Source organism: Candoia aspera, chromosome 1 (genome assembly GCF_035149785.1).
Source record: "Candoia aspera isolate rCanAsp1 chromosome 1, rCanAsp1.hap2, whole genome shotgun sequence".
Lineage (NCBI taxonomy): Eukaryota > Metazoa > Chordata > Lepidosauria > Squamata > Boidae > Candoia > Candoia aspera.
In genome coordinates, this window is record NC_086153.1 from 286255493 (window position 1) to 286273967 (window position 18475).

General features: G+C 39.5%; 1 protein-coding gene across 1 annotated transcript in view; it reads left to right on the forward strand.

The window, feature by feature from the left end:
• The window catches only part of AQR (aquarius intron-binding spliceosomal factor), a 55143-nt gene that overhangs the window by 11009 nt on the left and 25659 nt on the right, over positions 1-18475 (forward strand). The window contains exons 8-17 of the mRNA XM_063290001.1: positions 10-110; positions 1034-1110; positions 2872-2936; positions 6562-6678; positions 7154-7267; positions 10064-10167; positions 11187-11289; positions 12791-12911; positions 16205-16346; positions 16740-16918. Of these exons, the coding sequence (XP_063146071.1) occupies positions 10-110; positions 1034-1110; positions 2872-2936; positions 6562-6678; positions 7154-7267; positions 10064-10167; positions 11187-11289; positions 12791-12911; positions 16205-16346; positions 16740-16918 (1123 nt within the window). The remainder of the gene's footprint in view (positions 1-9; positions 111-1033; positions 1111-2871; positions 2937-6561; positions 6679-7153; positions 7268-10063; positions 10168-11186; positions 11290-12790; positions 12912-16204; positions 16347-16739; positions 16919-18475) is intronic.

An 18475-nucleotide genomic window follows, 5' to 3' on the forward strand; every position in this document is an offset into this window, starting at 1 on the left:
CAATTCTAGGCTCGTCTAGAACTTGAATTGAAAAAGACACTAAAGCTTAGAAAATTTTGGAATTTGATCAAGAAGAATGATGAGAAAATGGATGAAAATACACGAATACTGTAAGTTTAACAGTAACCCCACCACTGTTCTCAAGCAGCTCTTGAGCTTGGATAGAAGCTCATTTTTAAACCATGCTGCAGAGAGAAATCAGGAGCTGGGCAGGTTATAACTCCACATCTGGCTAGGATTACAAGGTGAAAGCAGGTGCTCCATGGCCTGGCGCAGGCTTTCTCAACATGGGCCACTTTAAGATGTGTGGACTTCAACTCTCAGAATTGCCCAGCTAGCAAGGCCTAGCATCTTACAGCAAAGCCAGTCTAAAGAACATTTGATTTAGCTTCAGTCTTCATTTTCAGCCAAATGGCTCTGAGTCAATTGTAATTATCTGTTCTTGTATAATAGATAGTGTATCCATTCAGCAAAATATTTTTGCCTAAATAGTTATTCAGGATGTACATAGAAATATGTAATGATTTGGAACTTCTCTTGAGAAAGTGAGAAGGATGAACAGTGAGATTTTTCTCTCATTTGCCATTTCCCATCAAAATCAAAACAGAACAAAATTTTGAGAAAGCTTTGTCCTTGAGATGAACCTAATTTTTACATCCTCTTTTTTATGCTGAAAGATAAGATACAGCTGCCCATATACTGTGTATAACTCAGTGGTTTTGATTAATGTTGAACGTATTACACTGGACAGTTTATAAACTTACAGGAGTTTACCTATGAAAGAAGTTCCTTGCTGCATTTAATCTGATTAGTTTTGCAAAATAAAAATATTTTAGAATATTTAGAAAGGTAAACATTCAAGTTCTGGGGTCATGCTGTTCCTGGAGTGTAGGCACAGAGTGGAGAACGATCGTTACTTGTCTTGCCATAAACTGCATTTAGGGCAAAGCCATTGATGAGATAGGACTATGTCTAGTTCAAATGGCTGTTTATGCAGAGTTCCACTGGCTTTTCTTTCAACTTTATATTGCAGGACATATCAGGAAAGGAGATTCCTTTCACAACTTATCCAGAAATTTATCTGTGTATTAAAGTCGATACCCGTTTCTGGTATGTAATTGATATGTGTGAGACACCCTCTTTTCTTCTTTAATGTGTGGCTTAATGGGCAAAAGGGTAAGATTTAAAGAAATATTTTTCTAAGATCAGTTTGTGCCCATACATTCTTCAGCGGTGGAGAAAGAATCCCAAGCAATAAGAAAAAATGCTGAGGGGCTCCTGAGCCCCTCTTTCCCTAATCTCTTGTAGCTGCTCTCTCATCCAGTTTGGACCAAGCCAGTGGGGTAAACCATGGAATAGAGGATTGCTACAATCCCAGAGTTTTCTGGATACAATTTTAGCTCTTCAGAGTAGTTTTCCACTCTCCACATCTCTTGGGACTACAGCTTTAATAATTTTTAGCCAACATGGCTGAAAGCCTCTGGTGGGTCCCAGGAAAGGTTGGTGTATCCTGGGAAATGACTTCTCCAGATTTATCCTGCCAATCCTCACTTCATTGGCAGAACGAGAAGACAAGAGCTGTGTTCTTTTGCACACTGAACCAGAAACTAATCTGTGACATTTTAACTTTCTTGTTGAGAAAATCCAACTCATGTGGTAAGGCTGTGAATGCAGAAAACGGGGTTAATTTAAAACTGCCCAGAGTTGCTAGGAGAAGAAGAAGGATGGCTTCATGGTCAGGGGGCCTTGAGGAATATAATAATACAAAATATTAAACAAGGCAACACTTTGCAGAAAGCAAATGAAGAGTGAGCATTCTCAGTGACATCAAGAAGCTATTAAACAGTCTGTCCAGGATGTTCAATTTCCTTTTAAAAGTTTGTTTTGTGAGGATAAAATATTCTGTTAAAGTATGATAATGTACTTGGAGATTAGTATGAGCCATCTAAGATCTGCTTCTTCCCATTTTTCATTTTGGCCTTACGCTCTTTGCCAACCTTGTTACTCTAGGGTAGTTTTCTTCATGTTTACTATAGCAATATATAATCACAAATATAAAATTACATGGGCTTTCTAATGATCTCCCAATCCTATAGAATCATAGGGTTGGAAGGGACCTTGGAGATTTTATAATTTAACTGCCTGCCCAGTGCAGGAATCCTCATACCATCCTGGACAAACGGATCTCCATTTTTTTCTTGAAAGCCTGGAGGTATGGAGCACCTACAACTTTAGGAGCCAGGCTGTTCTACTGCTTAATAGCAATCACAGTCAGAAAATTCTTCTGTATTTCAAGTTTGGATCTCTGTTAAATTTCCACCCATTGGTTCTTGTCTTACCCTTGGGTGCTGTGGAGAATAAATCAACACCTTCTGCCCCTGTGACCTCCTTTCATGTATTGCTAGACTGCTATCATGCCTTCCCTTAGCATTCTTTTCTTCAGGCTAAACATACCAAATTCCATTAATTCTTCTTTGTAGGATTTAGCCTCCAACCCCTTCCCATCTTTGTTACTCTTCTTTATGGTCTTTCCCATTCATCAGTGTCCTTATACATAACATAATCCCATGATAAAATTCAGCTAAGTTTTTTTTTCAACTGTAGTCCAACAATACCCAACTAAGGTATGTTGGACTACAGCTCCCCTCATCCTTAGCAAGTGTGGCCATAGACCAGCATTTATGGGGAGGGGGGGAAAGAAGTTGGTAAAGGTTTGATATTACTTTGTCCACAAACTAACTTCGTAAGTATTTCCAAATGTAGCAATTTAGGAAATAAAGTTTTTTAATGGTAGAAAATAACATTTAAATGTAAGATTACTATCTATATTAAGTTAGGAGATAGTGTATAATTGTCTGTGTTTTCTTCTAGATGTTCTCTGTATGGATAAAGTGCACTATTGTGAAAGATTCATTGAATTCATGATAGATTTAGAGGTAAATCAATTATAGGACAAATGCCAACTCTTTTACAATGTCATCTAGATTTTATTAAGTGCCAACTTACTTACGGTCTTATTTGGGTCCACTCTTAATCATGGAATCTCACTGGGTGATTTTGGGCCAGTTATACTTTCTCTGGATTTTTAACGTGGAGAAAAATAAGAGGAGAGAGTACTATAAATGCCACCTTGAATTCCTGAAAGAAAGATGGGATAGAATTCTAACAAATAAATAGTTGAAGAGGGAAAGCTGCCTTTTGTAAGGGCACTGATTTATCTAGCTCAGCATTACCTATTCATTCACTGGCAGTAGCTTTGTGAATTTTAGGCAAAGTTCTTTCTGCCCCCCAGAACTAGAGTATATTTTGAATAGACTTTGTGCAATGCTCATTCTAATATTGTGAGAAGGAGAAAAAAAAATCTCAACTTATTATACAATATGTGTAGTTTCATAAAATTATAGCTTTTTTTTTGTAAATTACAGCATCATGAGCATATTTTATCATTTTGTTGTTTTCTTTTCTAATTCAGATATATTCTTTTTGAAATTCAGTAGCCAGAAGTGTGCATGCTGCTTTTAAAGATAAGTTAGGGATAAGAGAGACAGACACGCCCAGACAAACTACCCCCCCCCATGTAGCACATAATTTCATTGCATCTATTTCATGAAAAGAAAGAGAAAACTAAGGCAAAATGGCTGTCTGCTGAGACACTAGAAGTAGCCCAAGAAAGAAGGAAAGCAAAAGGCAACAGTGATAGGGGGAGATATGCCCAATTAAATGCAAAATTCCAGAGGTTAGCCAGAAGAGATAAGGAATTATTTTTAAACAAGCAATGCGTGGAAGTGGAAGAAGACAATAGAATAGGAAGGACAAGAGACCTCTTCCAGAAAATTAGAAACGTTGGAGGTAAATTCCAGGCCAAAATGGGTATGATCAAAAACAAAGATGGCAAGGACCTAACAGAAGAAGAAGAGATCAAGAAAAGGTGGCAAGAATATACGGAAGACCTGTATAGGAAGGATAACAATATCGGGGATAGCTTTGACGGTGTGGTCAGTGAGCTAGAGCCAGACATCCTGAAGAGTGAGGTTGAATGGGCCTTAAGAAGCATTGCTAATAACAAGGCAGCAGGAGACGACAGCATCCCAGCTGAACTGTTCAAAATCTTGCAAGATGATGCTGTCAAGGTAATGCATGCTATATGCCAGCAAATTTGGAAAACACAAGAATGGCCATCAGATTGGAAAATATCAACTTATATCCCCATACCAAAAGAGGGGAACACTAAAGAATGTTCAAACTATCGAACAGTGGCACTCATTTCACATGCCAGTAAGGTAATGCTCAAGATCCTGCAAGGTAGACTTCAGCAGTTCATGGAGCAAGAATTGCCCGATGTACAAGCTGGGTTTAGAAAAGGCAGAGGAACTAGAGACCAAATTGCCAATATCCGCTGGATAATGGAAAAAGCCAGGGAGTTTCAGAAAAATATCTATTTCTGTTTTATTGACTATTCTAAAGCCTTTGACTGTGTGGACCATAACAAATTGTGGCAAGTTCTTAGTGGTATGGGGATACCAAGTCATCTTGTCTGCCTCCTGAAGAATCTGTATAACAACCAAGTAGCAACAGTAAGAACAGACCACGCAACAACGGACTGGTTTAAGATTGGGAAAGGAGTACGGCAGGGCTGTATACTCTCACCCTACCTATTCAACTTGTATGCAGAACACATCATGCAACAAGCTGGCCTTGAGGAATCCAAGGCTGGAGTTAAAATCGCTGGAAGAAACATTAACAATCTCAGATATGCAGATGATACCAATTTGATGGCTGAAAGTGAAGAGGAACTGAGGAGCCTTATGATGAAGGTGAAAGAAGAAAGTGCAAAAGCTGGCTTGCAGTTAAACCTCAAAAAAACCCCAAGATTATGGCAACCAGCTTGATTGATAACTGGCAAATAGAGGGAGAAAATGCAGAAGCAGTGAAAGACTTTGTATTCCTAGGTGCAAAGATTACTGCAGATGCTGACTGCAGCCAGGAAATCAGAAGACGCTTAATCCTTGGGAGAAGAGCAATGACAAATCTCGATAAAATAGTTAAGAGCAGAGACATCACACTGACAACAAAGGCCCGCATAGTTAAAGCAATGGTGTTCCCCATAGTAACATATGGCTGTGAGAGCTGGACCATAAGGAAGGCTGAGCGAAGGAAGATCGATGCTTTTGAACTGTGGTGTTGGAGGAAAATTCTGAGAGTGCCTTGGACTGCAAGAAGATCAAACCAGTCCATCCTCCAGGAAATAAAGCCAGACTGCTCACTTGAGGGAATGATATTAAAGGCAAAACTGAAATACTTTGGCCACATAATGAGAAGACAGGACACCCTGGAGAAGATGCTGATGCTCGGGAGAGTGGAGGGCAAAAGGAAGAGGGGCCGACCAAGGGCAAGATGGATGGATGATATTCTAGAGGTGACGGACTCGTCCCTGGGGGAGCTGGGGGTGTTGACAACCGACAGGAAGCTCTGGCGTGGGCTGGTCCATGAAGTCACGAAGAGTCGGAAGCGACTAAATGAATAAACAACAAAATTTCATGAAAAAGAGTCTTAACATTAGTCTTAAATTATGATTGATATAAATGATAACATCTGCTACATTTTTCTTGGATTTCTTTACTATTGTTTTAAATGCTGAAATGGTTCATGCACTAATAATTACCAGAGATTATAAGGAACTGTAATTGCCTTCTTTTATTTTTAAAAACTTGAAATACTTTCAACATGAGAATAATAATAAAAATTATAAGAACAGCCATTATAGAAACAATTTGAAACTAGGCCTGTATGGTTCCCAGTGCTGTGTTGTAGTTTAATTCCCTCCCTTCTGGATTTATCCTCTTGTCTTTTTTTTTATATAGTCCATTTTTTGGAGACTGGTAACCTTATACTTCACTCAAAGACCTAGTATGACTCTTAGCCAAGAAAACAGGGCTTAAGATACCTCTTAGTTTAAATGGTATTCATTTTAGTTACAATCTTTGTCAAATAATATTAATTCAGCTTCTATTACACTTTTAGAAAGTCTGAATACTTAGTCAGTTTCTTACCTTTTATCTGTATAAATTAGCCCATTAGAAATGATTGAGCAGGACATTGTTTTTTATATCATCAGAGTAGATATTTATTTATTTATTAAATTTATATTACCCCCCATCTCCCCCAATGGGATACTCTGGGCGGTTTACAGTGGAATCCCAATCAATAGGGGGTGCTATGGCACCAACCACCCCCAGGTGGAGCTGTTACCCCCCCCCCCATCCCATGCAAGGTGGCAGAACCAGGTCTTCAGTTTCTTCTGGAAGGCCGGGAGCGAGGAAACACGTCTCAACTCCGGGGACATGATATTCCAAAGGGCGGGCGCCGCTGCAGAGAAGGCCCACCTCCTGGACCCCGCCAGATGTAATTCCTTTGTTGATGGGGGTCCGTAGATATTGCTAAGACTTGTGAGAACTAATCACCCTTTTTAATAAAAACTCAATCCTAACTAGTCTTCTAGAAATAAATGTGGTCAAACATTGACCTGCATAGCTTACTACAGTGTGATATTATCTATTTTAGGCTCTACTTCCAACACGGCGATGGTTTAACACCGTACTAGACGATTCCCACCTAGTTGTACATTGTTATTTATCCAGCCTAGCAAAAAGGGACAAAGAGGGACATCTGTTCTGCCAGGTGAGGCTTGCTTTTATTTTACTGAATTTCTTTGAACATCATGAAGGATTGCAGTATTGCAACTAAAAAGTGAGAACTGGATTTGATGGGAATTCAGCATGTGCAGCAGTTAGTGCCAAGCTTTCCTGCCTCTGATTGTTCTTATGATGATTATAGAGAGAGGGAGTAAGGTTTCCTTGCATTGTAATAATTTGTTTAAGGCTAATTGTTTTTGGATTTTTCCTATGATTACCAAATTTTAAGTTATACATCCATTTTAAAACTACTTCCATGCCCTAAAAATTTAAAATTTAATGTCAGAAAGTTTTCTAAATATTTTGCATTGCCACATTACTTTTGAAACATTACTTAAACATTACAAACTGTACCCTTAGTGAATATCTGAACAGGCAATAAACTGCACAGATATCAGAATGTAACTATCTTGATCTTACCGTGTTTTATTTGGCTTCACATATTATGTGATTTTTTTCAGCTTTTAGACATGCTCAAATTCTACACTGGATTTGAAATCAATGATCAGACTGGAAATGCTTTGACTGAAAATGAAATGACTACAATTCACTATGACAGAATTACTTCCCTTCAGGTAATTACGCCTTCAGATTTCTCCAAGATTTCTATCAGTTTGCTTTTTATTAAAGCTTTTTATAGCAATTACCAAACTTTTTCTATTGAGGACAAACTTAAATTTTATTTTATATATCATGGATTCTTAGATACATATGCTCAGATAAAAGGATATGAAATTGAAAGTATGGGTACATTTTGGGAAATACATTTTTGTAGTATTACGTTTCATAAGAAATGTATGTTGGTGCTTCTGTATAATCTGAATCATATCTAGGTACAGGCATACTCATAATGCAAATAGAGCCTGATCAAGCTGTTTTGAACTACATCTCAATTAAACACTCTGATTTATTTATTCTATTTTTATCCCACCACTGTCTCACAACTCTTAGCAGTTCCCGTGTCATAATAAAAGCAATAACAGTCCAAATCACAAAAGGAAAACCAAAGTTAGAGATAAAAATAGTAAGAATAAGGAGACACAGGTATTGTTCCTGAAAGGCTCTTTGAAAAAGTTCAGTTTTTAATAACTACCTAAAAGCTGGAGGGGAGGCAGCTAGTCTGATCTCAGTGGGGAACCCATTCCGTAGTATTGGCAGTGTTATGGAGAAGCAGCAACTTCTAGCGTTGGCTCCCCTGACATCCCATAAATGTGGGACAAGAAAAAGCCCTCCTTGCATAATGTAACAGGATGGGTCAAATCTGGTTGGAAGAGGCAGTCCTGTAGAGACCCAAGTGCTAAGCCATTAAGGGCTGTATAAGTTAACACCTGCACTTAAAATTATAATTGGAACTGAACCAGTAACTGGTTCAGGGCCTTCAATGTAGGTATAAATATTGAGAACCAGTTAAGAACCAAGACACCACATTCTGGACTAATTGCAATTTCCTGGCGGCCTTTAAAGGCAGCCCCATGCAGAAGTCTATGCAGACGAGAGTGTGATTTACTATCACTAGGTCCTCTTGCACCAGATAAAGACACAATTGGTGTACCAGCCAAAGCTGCGCAAAGGCCACTCTAGGCACAGCTTTCACCTGCTGTTCAAGGAGGAGCCACAAGTCCAGAAGCACTCCCAGATCAGAAACCTGCTCCTGCACAGTTAGTTCCTGCCTGTCTGTTTAGGGTTCACCCTGGAACCAAAGGAGAACCTTGTTGTACTAATAGCAACTTGGTTTGTCTGGGTTTAATTTGAGCCAATTCTCTCTCATCCAGACCCTAACAGCCTCCAGGTACCTGAGTAGAATATCAGTAGTGTTTGCCCCCCAGCCTGGAGTAGCAATACATAGTTGGGTATCATCAGCATACTGTACCCCAAATTGTTTGATGGCTTCCCCCAGTGGTTTCATATAGATGTTTAAAATGGGGGGGGCGGGCAAAGAGTGACCCCTGTGGTGCCCTATAAGTGAGGGATCACTGGGCCAACCTCTCCTCCCCCAGACTGAAGCTGCCCACAGAGAACACTGCAATAGACTGGAACTGTCTGCACAGAAAAGAGCAGGACAATGCCCCCAGTCCCCACCCCTATAGATGGTCCAGTAATTTACCATGGTTGATGGTATCAAAAGCCACTGGGAGGTTTAAAAGAACGTGGAGAGGTGCACTACCCCCATCCAGGTCCTTACACAGGTCATCAAGAGAGCAACCGTTGCCATCTTAGTCCCATACTCAGGCCTGAACCCAGACTGAAAAGGGTTCAGATAATCAGGTTCCTCTAGAGTGTCAGATCCATCATTACTGTCTTAACAATCTTCCTCCAAAAGAGATGGTTGGAGACTGGACAATAATTATTCAAAACCACAGGATTTAGAGATGGCCTTTTCAGCGAAGTCTACATTATGCCCTCCTTCAAGGCAGCTGGGAGCTGGTCCTCATGTGAGGAAGTGTTGAGAGTCTCATGGAGCCACATAGTCACTCCTCCGTCCACCTCTGATGGGATTACCATTTTGTTTTATTTCTGCTTCTGCTGTGAAAGGTGAAAGGTCCCCTGTGCAAGCACCGAGTCATGTCTGACCCTTTGGGGGGATGCTGCTTTCGCGATGTTTTCTTGGCAGACTATAGAGCAGGGTAGTTTGCCATTGCCTTCCCCAGTCGTCACCTTCCCCAGCAAGCTGGGTGCTCATTTTACCAACCTTGGAAGCATGGAAGGCTGAGTCGACCTGAGCCGGCTACCTGAGATCCCAGCATCTGCTGGGATCGAACTCTGGTCATAGGGAGAGTTTTGGTTGCAATACTGCCACCTACCACTCTGCGCCACACGAGGCTCTCTCCTGCTTCTGCTAGAACATAATATTAATCTTTTTATCTTACAGAAAAACAGTAAGATAAGATTTTTTTCTCTATATCATAAAGTACTTATTAAATAATTGTGATAATAGCATCTCATTAATTTCAATTTCAGTAATTTGATGATTTTTTAAAAATAATATATTATTATTATATTATAATAATATTATAATAATGATATTATAATAATATAATATCAAAATGTACATGCTGCTTCACAGATTTGAAGACGATGTTAATCTGCATTATATTTTAATATATTATTATATTTTGTTACTATAATACTTTATTAATTTGGATGTTGTATATCACCTAGAGCCATAGTTAGTTGGGGTGATATGTAAATCCAATAAATATATACTGTAAATAAAGATGAAAGTGGTAAAATTAGCAATAAACAGGCTTATAATAAGCATTGTTTTAGTTGATATTTAGCTAATTCTCAGAAATTTGCAGTTTCTGTTGAATTGCAAATATGTAGATGATAAGAATTTTTGATTCTAATCCTGGTTCTTGGTTGGTTTTCAGAGAGCTGCCTTTGCACATTTCCCAGAACTCTACAATTTTGCCCTCTCAAATGTATCCGCTGTAGATACACGTGATTCTCTGGTAAAGCTTTTTGGGCCTCTAAGGTACATCATCATTTTCATCATACTTTGGTTAAGGTTTTTTGTTTTTTTTTGTAGACATTTAATGGTAAATTCTTTGATTTTCATGATGATCAGGATTATTTAAGCAGTGACTGACCTTCTCTTTGAAGCAAAACCTGATTTTATTATATACAGAATTTTGGCTGAAATGGTTGCTTAAATGAAATGCTCTGTGACCCATATTTATGAGCCCCACTCTTCAGAATATAACTGAGTTCTTGTTTGTCGATTTAGGGCAGCAGTAAAGAAAGGGTGGAGAGTATATCTATAATTTCCAAAAAGCATATCCTGTGTAAATATTTCTATTATTTGCAATTCACAGCCCTAATGCTTGAGATTTTATATGCCGAAAAAGTAGTGTAATTTGTCTGCTGGTTTAAAAAGAATCTGCATGATAATGGTCTGGTATGCATATTATTCTTAGCCAAAATGTAGCATCTCACACAATGTGCATAGGCTGGAATATGCTCAAGTATATCTTCCCATGTCTTCAGTTGGTTGGAGGACTCCTACCACATTTAGTTTCACATTATACAAGATCTAGCTTGTCTTTACAATTGAACTAAAATGGTGGCTTAACTCTGGCCAGTTTCAAAACTAGCTGTATACACTGGATTCATTATTTCTATTTTGATTAACCAGCAATTGTTTAAACACACAACCTTCTGCTTGAGCATAATGGTAAACCAGTTTTGCAACAGGTAAATCTTAATTTGGGAGTCCTTCCCTGGCTTTGCATGAGTTTGCTCATGTACATAATACTAAATCTTAGCTTAGTACTATGCATAATAGGTTACTTTGTCATAGTATTCCGTAACTGAAAACTGGCAGTTTTGCTAAAATATAACTTTGCTAGCTCAAAATCTTGGACCAAGCAGATCATTCCTGGTCTCTTTTTTTTTTTTTGATAGAAGTAAATGAAAATAAAAATATTAAAATAAGCAGCCCATTTTTTTTCTCATAAAAGCTGAATGATTCTTAACACAATCTTTGTTGTTTAGTCCAGATATGCTCCACCAGGTGGCATCATATCTCTGCTTACTGCCAGCTCTACCTGAAGGAGAAAAGACAAGTTATGAAAACGATTTTCTGCTCGAACTACTGGTAAGTTAAAGTTAACCTTGCTTAAATGAATTCTTTGAGGTTTGTTTGTCTCGGTTTTGGGCAGTATGTCTCTTGATGACAGGCTGACAAATAGTGGTTGTTGTTCTTTTCTAGGTATCTATATCTATCTATCTATCTATCTATTTATAGCTATTAGCTATTAGCTATAGCTCTTTGGGCTATCTCAGATGGTCATTCAGAGACTCTGACCTTGGGGATGGGCAGACAGTGTAAATAATTTGTGGTAGGAAGAAAAAGTCCAAAAGGTTGTAGCGTCCACAAAAATACCATATGCTTATCATTATCAATATTTCTGCTATGTTTAATGAACACACTTATTACAACAGAATATAAAAAGTTAAGTTAAAATCTCAGCAGCATAAAGAATTGTCAGAATTATTTGAAAAATGTAGAAGCAATAGAATTCTATTTCATCAGTGTATATTTCAAGTGAAAGGAATCTGTATGCTTCAAATGAAAGAAATAATTCACCCGGCACAATTCAAATACAGAAATCATGTTCATAGGATATAGCTACCAATTTGGACAGCTTTTAATTATTGGCTACCTTCATTTTCAAAGGCAGTATGCATTGGGAGAGGACAACTGATTAACCATTTTGGAGACGAAATATGTTTCAGTAGATAGTGGTTTGGTAATGCTCTTCTTAGATTTTCAAGATAAACAAGCTGGTATGTAGACAAGTTGCCAGTATGCTATAGTTGAATTCACATTTTGTATTGCATGGAGGTCATGCTAAGTATTGTGTGACATTGTCACTACAAACAATTTCTTGTATTTGGTGTCAGCCAAATCTCTCTACAATGTTGCTAATGTGTTAGTGGACGTTTGCCATGTTCTCTGAAGCTGGCTCAGACCCTATTCAATGCTGTCATTCTTTAGCTTTTTTCAGTGAACTATTGAGAAATACATTTTTTAAAAGAACCCAGTTTCTTACCTTTTCCTTATAATAAATGTAGCCAAAACTGTTACTAGTAATTTTGGAGATACTCATCTCCAGTAAAGTGTATTGTGTGCATGTGTGTCAATATTTGATGTGTTTATCAAAAATATATCGCCTGTCTAGTCATTCATACAATTTGTATCCCACCTGTCTACTCAAACAAAAACTCAGGGCAGCTGACAAATGAGAAAATACAGACACATTCAAATCTTCAAAAAAAAAAAAAGCATAAATTAATATTTAAATTAACAACTAAAAGCTTGGCAAACAGATGCATCTTTATAGATTTTTTAAAAAGAGTGGTGCCAAATTATTCCTTAGCTTGGGAGTAATATAGCCAACATGCCAGAAAATTGAACCTCTGACAGCAGGGACATCTTCAGAAGGACCTCTTCTGCAGAAGTTAACACTGGGATAAGTTTGTGATAGGTGAGAGAGAGGCTAAATTGTTTAGTGCTTTCAAGCTAATTCCAGCACCTGAACATTTGCTCTGTTAGCAGTTGGCAAATATATCATAAAGATGTTTTCGTTTTCTAGGTCTCTCGGCACGAACGTAGAATTTCTCAAATTCAGCAGCTTAATCAGATGCCTCTGTATCCCACTGAGAAGATTATTTGGGATGAAAATATTGTCCCAACTGAATACTATTCTGGGGAAGGTAAACTTGCTGAAATAGATCTAGATTTCTAAATACAAGAAGGTACTTCATAAAAATGATTTTAAAAATTAGGTGAATCTCTGTCTATGGAAGGCATTCCATCCTATTTCCTTTGGTTAGCTGCCTTCCCTCATTTGTTGAGATACTTACCAAGTAGGCCTTTGAAGATTTAAAGCAGGAATAGAACTGGAATGTACTACTAATAATGTAATTCTACAAGTACATTAATTCTAGTGAAAGACACTTTGTGCTTGAAACAGTTGTAGTAATCTGCTCCACTTCTTTCAGTAAGAGCGTTTATGTGACCAGAGTCCTTTGTATGAATGATATGAATCCTTTCATATATGACAAAATAAGTTTAGATCTCTGCCTTGGATTTGTAATCCTCAGTATTTCACCTCAAAATAAATTTTGGCTGGGTGTGAGACCCTGTTTTTCAAGCTGGGTTCCTGAGAACAGTTGGGGGTGTTGCTATTCTACCAGCCTCCCTGCTGCGTAGCAACCGCCCTGGCTAAGCTGCTTGAGGCTGTCTCTGGGTTGGTGGTGGAGTTCCCCAGGCTTATGGTTCTGGGGGACTTCAATCTGCCATCCCTGGGGCGTGACTCAGAGGCAGCTTGGGAGTTCATGGCCATCATGGCGGCCATGGGCCTAATTCAGATTATTTGGGACCCAACTTGAGACAGCGGCCTCACACCAGATTTAGTTTTCTTGTTGGAGCAGTGGCAACGTGATCTGAGCGGAGAGTTACACCTATCCACCTTGTAATGGATCATGCTCTGGTGACCTTGAGATTCTCTTATGCTGTCCCCCTCCGCAGGGAGGCAGGACCCATTCGATTGGTCAACCCCCCGGCAACTGATGGACCCAGTAGGGTTTCAAGGGAGCTGGGGGTTATACCCAACGATCTGCTGCATGGTCCAGCGGAGGCCCTGGCTGCTGCCTGGAATAGGGAGGTGGCCGGGGCCTTGGTCAGGATCGCACCTGTGCAGCCTCTCTTGTTCCACCAAACCCAACATTCCCCATGGTTTGCGGAGGAGCTGAGAGTTCTGAAGAAGATTAAGAGCGCTGCTGAAGGAAGACTGAATCTGACCAAACACAAGTTAGAGCCGCTATTAAGGCCTACCTTGTGGTAAGAGCAGCGAAATGTCAGTATTTCTCCACTCTTACTGCATCTGCGGAATGCCGCCCAGAGACCCTGTTTAAGATCACCCAATCCCTTTTGGGGAAAGGGGGTTCAGAAATCCACCTACAGGGATGTGCTGAGTTTTTTGGGCATCTGCAGGATAAAATCGCTTGGATCCATTCCAAGTTGGACTCCAAGCATGAGACAGGGTCTGTGGAGATGCCTGGGGAACTTACCCAGTTATCTGGGAACAGTTTGATCCTGTTGGGCCTGAGGAAGTGGACAGGATCCTTCAGACTGTAATGCCACCACTTGTCAATTAGATCCATGTCTCTCCTGATGGTGAAGGTGGCATGGGAGGTGACATCTGGTTGGGTCCAGATGATGGTAAATACATCCTTGAGAGGGGGGGTGTTTCCGGCTGCCTTTAAAGAGGCACTGGTGTGCCTCCTCAAGAAACCATCACTGGACCCTAGTGTACTGGACAATTTTTGCCCAGTCTCCCACCTCCCTTTTTTGGAAAAGGTGGTTGAGAAAGTGGTAGCGCTGCAGCTCCAGAGGATTCTGGATGAAACGGTTTATCTAGTCCCCTTTTGGTCAGGTTTCAGGCCCGGATATGGGATGGAAACAGCATTGGTTGCACTTATGGATGATCTCTGGCAGGAGTGGGGTGGGGGCAGTGCATCCATCCTGGTTCTTCTTGACCTCTCAGAGGCTTTCGATACCATCGACCATGGTATCCTTTTGGGTTGGCTCAGGGAGTTGGGGGTGGGCAGCGTAGTTCTGCGCTTGTTCACCTCCTTCCTGCAGGGCTGGTCCCAATCAGTGGTGATAGGGAGCGAGAGATCCGACCCTTGACCCCTCCTTTGTGGGGTGCTGCAGGGCTTGGTACTCTCTCCGCTCCTTTTGAACATCTACATGAAACCACTGGGTGAGATCATCCATCACCACGGGATGAGATATCATCAATATCCTGATGATACTCAGTTATATATCTCTGTCCCAGGTGAGGTAAGTGATGCGGTGCCTGCCCTCTCTCAGTGCCTGGGGGCTGTGGGGGTCTGGATGGGGAGCAACAGGCTTCAGCTGAACCCTGGTAGGACGGAGTGGCTGTGGGTTGACGGCTCCTCTGTATCCGGGAAGTTATCATCTTTAGTTCTGGATGGGGCTGCACTGCCCCATTCAGACCTGGTGCGTAACTTGGGGGTCCTTCTGCAGGTGGCAGTTGTGGCCAGAAGGGCCTTTGCTCAACTTCATGTTGCGTGCCAGTTACGCCCTTTCCTGGACCGAGAAGCCCTTCGAACAGTCACTCATGCCCTTGTTATCTCCCATATAGACTACTGCAATGTACTCTACGTGGGGCTACCCTTGAAGAGTATCTGGAAGCTACAGCTGGTCTAGAATGCAGCCACATAGGCAATCTTGGGTGCCCAAAGTTCGGCACATGTAACACCTTTGCTGCACATACTGCACTGGGTTCCAGTTTGCTTCTGGGTCCAATTTAAGGTGTTGGTTATTACCTTTAAAGCCCTACACGGCATGGGGCCAGGTTACCTGAGGGACCATCTCATCCCCATCACATCAACGCATCCCACCTGGTCATGCAGAGAGGGCCTGTTACGGACCCCGTCTGTAAAAGAATTCCATCTGGTGGGGTCCAGGAAGCAGGCCTTCTCTGCAGTAGCTCCCGCCCTCTGGAACATTCTTCCCCTGGAGGTGAGACAAAGCCCCCTTGCTCCTGGACTTTTGAAAAAAAACTGAAAACCTGGTTCTGCCAGCATGCCTGGAGCAGGAAGGGGAATAGTTATTCCTGGTGATGGCTAGCCCCCTAGAATGGCCCTTTAGACTCACGGATTGATACAGAATTTCTCAGTCCATCTGGATTTTATCATATTTTATATTTTTATTGTTTATTTATATTTATATTTATTGTTTTTATAATTGTATCAAATTTTAACTTTGTTTTTATTGCAAACTGCCCAGAGTCCCTCCTTTGGGGGGAGATGGGCAGTGATAAAAAATTAATAAATAAATAAATTGTTCCTTTGAATGCAGTGAGGCTTGCTTGCTGGTAAATAGTATAGAGTTGCAGCTTCAGTATTTAATACAGAAATACAATTCCCAGAAGAAACAAGAGATAACTTCTTCCCCCATCTGTTTTTTCCACTAGGCTGTCTTGCCCTCCCAAAATTGAATTTACAGTTTCTGACACTTCATGATTATCTCCTGAGAAATTTCAACCTCTTTCGTCTGGAGTCTACTTATGAAATCAGACAAGACATTGAAGATAGTGTCAGTAGGATGAAACCATGGTAACTTACACAATGGTTATATTAAAGATATATACTAAAAAGGACATTCCATGCTGTGATGCTTTTTTTGTTTGTTTTTGTTTGTTTTGTTTGTTTTGAGCTATGAAAAATTAACTAAATTAGAAGAATGTTCGGTGGAGTTCAGTTTTGCTATTTTATTCTTATCTTCACATAGAAAGCTAATATTTCTGGACCAGATTATGGGAAAGGGTAATATTACTCAACTGGGTAGATTAGTTATGGGGTTGTTTGTATGGAAACATGCTTTGAAGGCCATGGATTCTTTCTAATTCTTTGTTTCTGTAGGAACTTCGATAACATGTTTGTAATGAGGGTTTTTTCTTTGTCTAAATGCAAAGTTTACAACCTCTTATTTCTGGTCTTGGTCATTAGGCAATCAGAATATGGTGGTGTTGTCTTTGGTGGATGGGCTCGAATGGCACAGCCCATTGTCTCTTTCACCATCATAGAGGTGGCAAAGCCAAACATAGGAGAAAATTGGCCCATGAGAGTCCGTGCAGATGTTACAGTTAACTTGAACATTAGAGACAACATCAAAGATGAATGGGAAGGTATGTCTGTGTAATTTCAAATCCCGAAGAGGCCATTAATTTATTTCAAATGAATGTTCAACTTGTAAAAAATCATTATACTAGATTCAGTAAAATATGTGCATGTTACAAATTGTCAAATGTTTAATCTGCTCTGATCATATTAAATTCTTCTGTTCAAATAGGGAACTCTAGTGTTCAAAGTCATGAATAGTTAATGATTTTTAACTCTGTTTACATATATTAGATCGCAAATCATATAAACATTACAGAATAATTAAAATTTTGTAAGCATAGCTAATTTCCAGATTTACAATCCTTGATCAAGGATCAATATCCACCTTCACAAGACAAATGTTTGAGTTATTGACACAGTAGTGATGAACAGATGTTATTTCTCTAAGTCACAAAACAGCTTATACCTATCTCCACTTGCTACACTTGTTCCTACTTTCCTGCACTGAATGGGACTATCATCTTAATACATGGTTTCTCATAATCCAGAATCTTGCTTTAACAGAATGGTGAGGAAGCCTTCAGGATAAAGAAGGCAGAACTGGAACATTCAAGAATGATGGGGACAGGACTGATGCCTTCCATATAATTTGGGATTTCCTGCTCAGTTATAATGGCTAAATAGGAGTGATATGTACTATTAATTCTGTGTCATGTTCCATTCTACTTTCTTGCATCTACTAAAAGGCAAATTAAATAGGAAAATAATGTGAACATATTTATTCATTTGCTAGATGGCCATAAACTAAAGACATATCCAAAATCAATGGAAACTGTAAAATAATTGGAAGGAAGGCATGTAGTACATTATTTTTTCTCCAAGAAAATGTGATTTCCAACTAATTTATTAATGCATAAATTAATGGGCATTGTTCTAATCTTGCTGAGCTAACATGGATCGTAGAAATGAAGGAAGTGACATTTTTATATGAAAACTCAAAGGAACATTGAAATAACTGTGCTTCTCTGTTAGAAGGACTTGCAAGGTGTGCTTCTTCATAATATATGTAATACATAGGTGTTGCCCTTGTTAACAAGCTCCATATTAAACCTAGATGTAGATATATACATTTTTTCAGGCAGGAGACCCCTACCAAAATCCAAATCATGTTTTTATGAATTTAAATCCAGAACAGCTTTTTGTGAATTTAAATAGATACCTTGCTGCCACAGAAAAAATTTAGTGTGATTATGATATATCTCATGCTATAGTAGGTATATATTTAATGTACTTCTATCCAGCTTTTCCTTAAGAATTCAAGGGAGCAAGAATTTTTTAAAAATGAAAAGAGCATTACAATGCCAGAGATAACAAATTGTAGCAAGTTAAAATCAGCATCCATTGCTATTTAAATATTTCAATTGATTTTTAGCACATAACAGCATGCCTTAGAAACCTTGAGAAAAATGTCTTTGATCGTTATGGGGCAAAGCATTACGTACTTTGGGGAAGAGTTGTAGTATCTAGATATGAACATCTGTAGCAGAAGACTAATGGGGAGGGGAGGAGAAAGGGAAACTATCCCAAGTAATTGATTGGCTGAGAACAGTAAACAAAATTCA